At 38.7% G+C, this 9,110-nt stretch overlaps 1 protein-coding gene across 1 annotated transcript; it reads left to right on the top strand.

The window, feature by feature from the left end:
- The first annotated feature begins 179 nt into the window (after window positions 1-179).
- On the top strand, window positions 180-8,611 carry DUS4L (dihydrouridine synthase 4-like (S. cerevisiae)). The gene is made up of 6 exons (XM_008942361.1): window positions 180-289; window positions 533-654; window positions 4,117-4,234; window positions 5,646-5,768; window positions 6,678-6,904; window positions 8,364-8,611. The coding sequence occupies exons 1-6, from the start codon at window positions 180-182 to the stop codon at window positions 8,609-8,611; spliced, it is 948 nt and encodes a 315-aa protein (XP_008940609.1).
- Window positions 8,612-9,110: the final 499 nt, after the last annotated feature.

A 9,110-nucleotide genomic window follows, 5' to 3' on the forward strand; every position in this document is an offset into this window, starting at 1 on the left:
AAACGGCTCCTGCCTGACCTTGTGCAAGGGAGCGAGCGACGTCTTACGGGATGCATTACAGAGAAGGAAGTCCGCTTTGAACTCCGGTGCTCTGCTGCGTGGCCCCTGAGAAACGGCTGAATTATTTACACACAAATGCTGTTTCTTCTTCCAGATGCTTAAAGGATTGTTAATTACACATGATTGGTGACATCGTAGAAAGTAAACAATGCCAACTAAAAGATCCCATGGATTTGTTTAATTCTGGGCAGGTTGTAAAAATATGTGCCCCTATGGTCCGCTATTCAAAGTAAGTAACTGTCATGTCAGCTGTATTTTAGGTGTATTTTCTCTGAGGAAGTTTGGTTACTGCATAACCAGTAACAGTACCCATTTCTCTTTTAATTATTTAAGACTGAGATTGATGTGGGACATGTTTTATCTTATGGTTATAGTTCAACATCCCCACAGTACTGCGTGTCAGAACAGCATTTTACAGCAGCTAATCAGAAAAATCTCTTTACTGTATCTCTCCTTTTTTGTGTGTCTGCAGGTTGGCCTTCAGAACCTTGGTTAGGAAATACAGTTGTGATTTGTGTTACACACCAATGATAGTGGCAGCTGATTTTGTGAGATCTGCAAAAGCTAGAGACAGCGAATTCACAACAAACAAAGGTATTATTTTAAGAAACCATTGCCTTGTCAGAATGTTTTATGCAATGATAAACCAAGTGGGCCAGGTGAAGTCTGTCACACAACTTGTCATCCATTAATGGTTTTAGTGTAGCCTATGTAATTGACTCTAAAACCACAGAAAAATTCTAGGTGAGAGTGTGTCAAATGAGATCGTGGACAACCTTGTCTCCACCTGACGTTGGAGCCTCCAATCTGATGTAGATGTGTGGTGGGTTTAGCCAGTAGGTGTGCACCCACACAGCTGCTCACTGATTCACAGCATTCACTCAGCAGCACAGAGAGAGAATGGGAAGAGTAAAAGCAAGAAAAACTCATGGGTCAAGATAAAACCAGCTTAATAAATGAAGGAAGGAAAGAAAGAAAGAGAGAAAAAAGGGATGCAAAGGCTGGCATTTCCCACGTCATACCAGCAGACCAATGCCCAGCCAGGCTCCAAGCAACCACCATCCTGAAACACAATTTCCATGTCCCAACCCACTGTCTTCTTCCCGTACCACTCTAGTGTAACTGCTGAGCTTGATGTTACATGGCATGGAATATTGCTCAGGCCAGTTTGGGTTACCTGTCCTGGCTGTGGCCACTATCAATTTCTCGCCCAGCCCAAGCTATGTGCAGAGGGTAAAGGGAGGTGCAGTGAGGAAAAGCGAAAGTTTTGACACTGCAAGTACTGTGCAGCAATATCCAAAACTTTGGTGTGTTATCAATCCTGGTTTTGTCACAAAATCCAAAACACAGCACCATACAGGGTGCTATAAATAAACTTTAAATAGGTTTTAGAATTAACTCCATCCCAGCCAGATCTGGTATGAGATGGTAGTAAGATTCTTTTCCCAGCAGTTGCTGTTTCTTGTTTCAAACACTCAGTGCGTTGCCAGGAAAAGTTTTCAGGTCTCTAGCAAAAATAAGAGGGTTGCTAAAGGCAAAAAATATTAACAGGCCAGACATTGATACAGTGGAATCAAGGACTGATAAATAGCCAGGGTTTCAAATTAGCTGGAGTGAAAAGGAGAAGCATCTCTTGGTGGACTCCTTGAGATACTGAGAGGGTGCTTAAAAGGAGCAAGAAGGCAAGAACAGACCAGGAGGTTGAAGCATAGCTAGGGTTGGTGAGGAGAAGCAGGGCTTCAGGCATGGTACAGAAACATAACCAGAACACGTACAAAAAGGAGTATAAGGAGTTGTGCAGAGCCCTGGCTGTAAAGCAAAAGAGAAAAGTGGTATGAAATGTGGGAAGTGACAGTAATGATACCGAACTGCTGGCATGAAGTGGCTGCAGTAGAAGCGTGTCACAAGGAACATAGATGCATAAGCTGCAACTGGAGGAACAAAGAGAGCACTGCTAACGTGCTAGTGAAGTTGGCATGTAGGAACACACTTCGTGTGTGATGATTTAATCTATTGTGACTGCTGAATTGCTTTCATAAGTGGGTATGCAATAGCAGAGGAAGTACACTTCATTATTTTAGCACTGGCTGTTTACTGCAGTGTATTACTCAAATAGAACAAAGCAGTTACAGAGAAAAGTTACTTTGAGAAGCACAGGTAGATTCTCTTACTAGTGGAATTCAACTTTTAAGCAGCATGAATAATTCTTTGTGTTTAAAAATAAATTAGTAAGAACATAAATGACAATATATGTGGCTCAAAGGTCCGCAGAGCCATTAGTTAATTCCCTTGGAATTTAAACTCTCTGGTCTACACAATGTCCTATGGCACTAAAGTTCCACAGGTCAGATACATAGTGTATTCTGGGTGGTGCAGGGATGAAGAAAGGAATTCTCCTTTATGCTGTAACTGCTGCCTGATAACACAAGGTAAAAAATGAGATCTTTTCCCTATTCACCTCTTTCATGCTGGCCTTATTTTTGTAGGCCTGTAAAACATCCTGCTGCAGACAGCTTTGCCAAGTTTATAGTATTCGCATTATTAGCATCTGTGTTTTTAACAAGTAGCTCCACAATAGGTTGTGAAATTCTACTGTGGTTTTACGTTTAACTTGCTGGCTGTTTCAGGATTTTGTCTTCTAATTAGCTGAGTAGGTTTGGAGCCTACAATTGCAACTTCTGTTTTCCATTTTCTTTGGCACTGACATTTCTTTGTTGTGTATTTCTAAAATAGGGGTAGATATTCTTTGTGGCTGCTGTTAAACTAAATTAATATTGCTAGACTTAGTGTTTTTATTACTTAATGCTCATCCCAAAATTAGGAGTGTTTTTATTACTTAATGCTCATCCCAAAATTAGGAGCGTAGGATTATTCCAAAGTATTGGGTGCAGTAATGTATAACTCTTCAGCTAGAGCACTGTACTAAATGGACACTGTTTTGAAAGTATGCAGGGGTTTTTTTTTTTGCTTGCTAGATTTTTAGGTGACTTCTGGAAGTGTCTCAATTTGATTGAGAGGGTACTGTTGCCCTCTCAGACCTGAGTTCCACTGCTTGGAGAACTACTTAATTTCTACTAAAATAGAAAAAGTCTTCAGAAGTACTTATGGTCTTTTCAGTACCAGAAGCCCACTTGCTTTGCGCATTTGTTGGATCATCTCTTTCCATCAGTGCTCAGACAAATCCGTTACTCTTAGCTGCAGCAATTGTTTATATGGAAAGCAAGTGTTAAGACAGAGATATTTTTATATGCCTTTAATGGACTGCAGTAGCTGTAAAAGAGGACAGCATGTTTCAAATGGCCATCTGGCTCTCTGCAGGGGCTTAGTAAATCACAAGTAGTTCAGCAGACCCAGGTTGAGGAGCACTGAGTCTTTGGTTTCCTGCTTGACAAAGCTGCAAAAGCTGACTCTGCCCATGTGTTCTCATTCCAACACTGCATTTTTAAAAATGCACACTTGATAAAAACTAGCCATGTTGGCACAGAAGAGGAAGAAGATGGGCTCAGATAAGGAAGGACAAATCTTGTGGGTTGTTTAGCTCCTTTCTGAAGGCTCTGGAAGGAAGTTTCTCCCAGAAATAGCCATGTCAGCACAGCAGAAGGGCAGAACGCAGACAAGAAGGGGCAAGCTAGGAGGGGAAGCGTGAAGGCTGCTGAAAAGAGAACATTTAGTTTCAGTTATCATCTTCGTGAAAGGGTAAGAATTTGCCCAGTTTCAGTCAGAAAAAAATGTATGTTGAGCCAGCAACCATGTAGGACACACACATAACTGAATTCTCACCTCTCTTGATAGGCGTAAGCATTTAGTAACCACTGGTCAGCTACCTTGATTTGTGACCTAGGGCTTGCAGCATCACAAAATAGTGGAGCTTGGAAGGACCCCTGTAGGTTGTTCTCCAGCCCCCCTGCTTAAGCAGTGACCCCCAGAGCTGGTTGCCTGGGATGAGACCCAGTCAGCTTTTCAATATACAAAAAACATGCAAAATTTAGAATTTATTCTGTTTATTTTCTAGGTTTGGGGGTTTTTTAATCTCTAAATATCTTTTCATTGGAGTAGGTGATCATCCATTGGTTGTTCAGTTTGCTGCTAAAGAAGCACAGGTTTTGTGTGATGCTGCCCGTATCGTCTGTCCTTTTGCAGATGGAATAGACCTAAACTGTGGCTGTCCTCAGAGGTAAAGTTTTGAAAAAGCTGGTGAAATAATGAAGTAATTGGAGAATAAAGAATGCTGGTCTTCATAGTAATTTCTGCCTTAACTTAAAAAGACTTTGAGAGGGAAACAATTTTTTAACCTGTCAGAAATGTCTAGGTGGCAAGACACTGTTCTGAATGTTCTGAGATTCCTGGCACCATGGTGAGACAGGGAACACCAGGTGTATTTGCCAACTTGCCTTTTTTAATTTCTGAGATACTGAGTGTTGGCTCAGAAGTGAAATGTCCATCCCTTCTCAACAGCTGTTAAATATGCATTACCAAGAAGAGCTTGCTGCAGATAATTTTTAGAATGTTTTGAGAAATGATGTGGCAATTCCCTGAATAACAAGCCAAGTCTCTGATGTCTACAGACTATTATTCAAGAGGTGCTGAAATAATTTCTTCCATCTTTCATTAGGTTTATAAGTACAGTGAATTAGTGAACTACTTCTCATTTAAACTGATGAAGATTTTGTCTTGACAGTGAAACAGAGTACTAATGCACAAATGAAGATTCTTGCTAACTGGTTCAATTGAGAACCATTTCTTACATGCTTGTCAGGCAACCTTCTTCTAAGTGAAGATCTCAAAAATAAATGTAGGAAAGTGAAAGATAACACTATGGTGCAAATACTTAATTTGTCTATTCTAACTAGGTTGTCTTGACTTAAAATTACAGTATTTGAGAACTCTTTTCAGGAGAAATCTGAGACTTCAGAATGGAAATGTATATATTTTCTAAGCTAGCTACAGTTAAGTATGCAAAACTAAGTTCCTTCTAGGCCAAAAATGTATGCTTACTGTTAAATCCTTCATTTCCTGTGCATGTTGGTTTCAAAGTAACAAAACTTTGTGCACTTGATCTGCATTTATAAGTAAAATTGTTTAAGAGAAGAACTGCAGCTGTAGGTAGAAGCAAAGGTTATGTCCTGCCAATCAAAATAGTGTTCTCCAGTTGAGAGAATACAGAATATTACTGAAATCATATCCTTACTTTCACTTCAAAAATCTTCCTTTTCAGTTCAAAGTAATTTTCTGTTTACAAGAAATCCATGACCCAATGAAAGGGAAAACATCAAACTATTTATATATGATGTAAACCACTGTGATTAAATGTTAATTTATTTTCCTTGTGAGTCCATTTTGTGGACAGGAGATTGAACTGGAAGAGCTCAGTAGCTTGTCCAGAGTTCTAACAGCACAATGGAGACTGAACCAGGATCTAAAACTAGCATCAAACTGCAAACGAATCATCCATCTACAGCCAGTACTATCTCTGTGTGCTCAACCACACATTCTAAAGGTCATAGAGAAAGGAACTGATGTGTTTGACTGAAATTGATCTGCATTTTTTCAAATGTAGGATACACATGTTCTTTTTTCTTTTAAAGATGGGCGATGGCAGAAGGTTATGGTGCTTGCTTAATAAATAAACCGGAACTAGTTCAAGATATGGTGAGACATGTACGGAATCAGATCGACAACCCCAGATTTTCAGTATCTATTAAAATAAGGTAGGTCTAACTTCAGTGATGTTCATGGTACATGGAAGAATCCTTTTTAATTTTTTTTTTTTAAGAAATGTGTTAGTGTAATAGCTACACTATAATATATGTCAGTCTGTTAATGTAATATTACACATTATAATAATTTCCTTACATGTGAAGACTGATTTTTTGATCAGATGATGAAAGGATATGTGGGGCAAGTAATCCCAAACTCACACAGTAGAACCAGCACAGCACTTGACATACTGGATGCTGGAGTTTTACAATCCAAATGACATGAAAGCACAAGTTAAAAGGTTTACATTTCCATTAAAGAAAAGCAGTGCATAGTCTGTGTCATCACAAGGATTTTGTGAGCTGTCAGAGGCCAGAGCTGCAGTTCTGTTGGCTATAAAGGGAAGGGTAACAAAACTGGGAACTCGTCCCCTCAGCAGCTGTAGGGAATACATCCTGCTTCCTTTCATCACTTCCTGAACTTCCGTGAACTGTTGCTTTGCATTGCTTTGTACCATTTCATCCACTATTTATACACACATCTGTGTAGCTTTTGTGTACTTGTCAGTTCAGTTGCAATCCTTCAGGCAGGGGGAACTATAATAAACCAGACTTTTTTTCCACAAAATATGCAAAATAATTGTGTTTTATTTACAGTCTTTTGGGCAGCCTTGCTCGATCTCTGTAGAGTTTACCAGGTATATTTCAGACATGTGATGTAATTGGGAAATGCTAAATTAGTGGTTTCCATACATTGAACTCATGTCTTTATTGAAAACTCTCTTTATCTTCCAACAGAAATATTTTCTTTATTTGTAATGTTTTTTATACAAACCTGTTTTAACTCCTCCTGATGGAGGAGGGGTTTTTATGCAGTTCATCTGACTTACTATGTAATGTTTTAATTCCCTGGAATTTTAGAATCCTTGAAGACTTAAAAAGAACAGTTGACCTGTGTCAAAAAGCTGAAGCAACTGGAGTTTCATGGATTACAGTACATGGCAGAAGTGTAGAAGAAAGACATCAGCCTGTACATTATGATGCAATTAAAATAATTAAACAGAGCATGTCTATACCTGTTGTGGCTAATGGAGACATTAAAACTTTAAAAGATGCTGAAAATGTTCATCACTTGACAGGAGCAGATGGTAAGATTAAATATACTCTATTTTCTAAGTAAACTTACAAAACAGATTTCGAAGTATTTCAGCTGTAAGTAGAACATGATTTGAGTGCTTTTCACTCTTTGAGGAGACAAATGAAAGAGGATGTTTCAGGTGCCATATAAACTCATAAACACAATCACTAGTAATCATCAGAGCACTAGAGCACTGCTATTCAAAGCCACAAATAATGATTTCCGAGGCAAATCACAAAAGCTCTGTGCTTAATTATGCCATCTCATCACTTAGTAATGGAGTTCGGGGGAACCTTCAGACATTCATTCTGTCTCTTTATGAAGCTGATAATCTTTTAATGAACTGTAAATGTCCACTTGGATGCTTCCTGAACATGGGAACAGATTTCTTACAGTAAGAGTATGGCAGGAAAAGGAAGGATTGTTAAGCCAGATACTGAACAGTTAAGATAGTTAGCTTCAGAGACCCAGTGAGGCATTGCACTCTCAGATCTGTGTGTGTTTACCTTGTCTTCCACTTCAGTCATAAAACGTTGGGGTAAAGGATTGCCCTGCAGTTAAGTCACAACAGACTCCTGCAACTGTCTATGGTTTCATCACAATATGGAAATTCAGTGTATGTTTTGAAGAGGTGAACTGTATCTACACACTTTGGACCTTACATCTGGAGAAGAACAGGACAGAGAGGAGTAGCTATTGTCATAAGGGAAAGTTCATGTGGGTTGGAAGGGACCTTTAAAGGTCATACAGTCCAACCCTACAGTACATAAGATAAAAGAGTGTTCTCAGAGCGCAGCTGATCTTCAATAGCAAAACTAGAAAGCATCGGAGATTTTTCAAGTCACATACAAATGACAAGGAAATCCGTCATATTTAATATCCTGTTTTTTAAGAAGAGACTAAGTGTGATAGAGAACTTCTATGGGTTTATCTGACAGTTTGGGATATTTGCAAATACGCTGGCTTTTTCAGAAATAGTTACTGCAGACCAAGAGCCCTGAGATTTGTGTCATTAAGACATTGAACTCTTACTAAAAGAGACTCTAGGTCAGTGAATTGGCTCAGATGCACGAAAAATTACTGAATTTAGCATATTGCTACGCTTTTGTCTTTCCACCATAATTTTATGTTAAAAAGATAGGCTTGTTTGTGTGTAGCAAATACAAATTAAGTACTATTGGATTGCAGCTTACAAAATAGGGAAGAAAAGCTTCCGTGTCCTGTGTTGTGTTTTGTTTCAAAATCTCTGGAAGGATAGATCAAATGGAGTGTGTTGACAGGTGTTGTAGGTTTGGATTGTTAAATGGGTCTCTTTGGCATAGCTGTAACACTCATCCCTGTTGTTCTCCCATTACTTGTCTGTAAGCTTTGGGTGGTTGTCCTGAGGAGTGCTATACAAAATCTACAGGAAGATTTAATGTAAAATTTAAATTGTAATTTAACTTACTGCTTTAATTTTCAATTTGAAGGTATAATGGTGGCTAGAGGACTCTTAGCGAATCCAGCTATGTTTGCAGGATATGAAGAAACACCCTTGAAGTGCATCCAGGACTGGGTTGAGATTGCTCTTGAGCTTGGAACTCCTTTTACGTGTTTTCACCACCACTTAATGTACATGATGGAACGGATAACTTCGAAACAAGAAAAAAAAGTTTTTAACGTTTTATCCAGTACCTCAGCAGTGCTAGATTATCTGAATGACCATTATGGTGTGTGATAACTGAAAGTATTTTAGATCTATGTAAATTTGTATTTTACAATTGCTGATACATTGCTACAGTTTTAATTGGGTTCCTACTTGTTAGTCACATTCATGTATTGAGTATTTTCAGCACAGTGTAGCATTATGATCAGGCTGTTCTTTCTATTTTTAGAATTTTTATGTCAGCATTTTTCACTTCAGAAAATATTCCGGGTTCCACAGATGTGGAATTCTATTTACAGTGCACTGCTATACAGAAGATTGAGTATTTTAAAACTCCAGTAATTTATTTTTTCACCAGACAATTGCTTACAGCAATGTGTTTGCAAAACTAGGGTCTTTCTGAAGTGAAACCTCCTAAAATCAGAAGGACTGCTCAAAAACATCAGAATTTCAGACCAAAAAGAATACGAAGGGAGCAATTGTAGAAACCTTTGCTTTAACTGACCTAAGTTGTACTTTTAAGAGTAGACTTGTCAAGCTTAAAGACTAGGAGGCCTTTAAACCCAGCTTA

The sequence above is a fragment of the Merops nubicus genome, unplaced genomic scaffold (genome assembly GCF_000691845.1).
Source record: "Merops nubicus isolate BGI_N331 unplaced genomic scaffold, ASM69184v1 scaffold28266, whole genome shotgun sequence".
Lineage (NCBI taxonomy): Eukaryota > Metazoa > Chordata > Aves > Coraciiformes > Meropidae > Merops > Merops nubicus.

Excerpts from the sequence above, each read along its gene's own strand:
- DUS4L (XM_008942361.1), top strand. The coding sequence starts at position 180 with ATGATTGGTGACATCGTAGAAAGTAAACAATGCCAACTAAAAGATCCC. Across the intron at positions 4,235-5,645 it reads AACTGTGGCTGTCCTCAGAG|ATGGGCGATGGCAGAAGGTT; the intron begins GTAAAGTTTTGA and ends TTTCTTTTAAAG. Across the intron at positions 5,769-6,677 it reads TCAGTATCTATTAAAATAAG|AATCCTTGAAGACTTAAAAA; the intron begins GTAGGTCTAACT and ends CTGGAATTTTAG.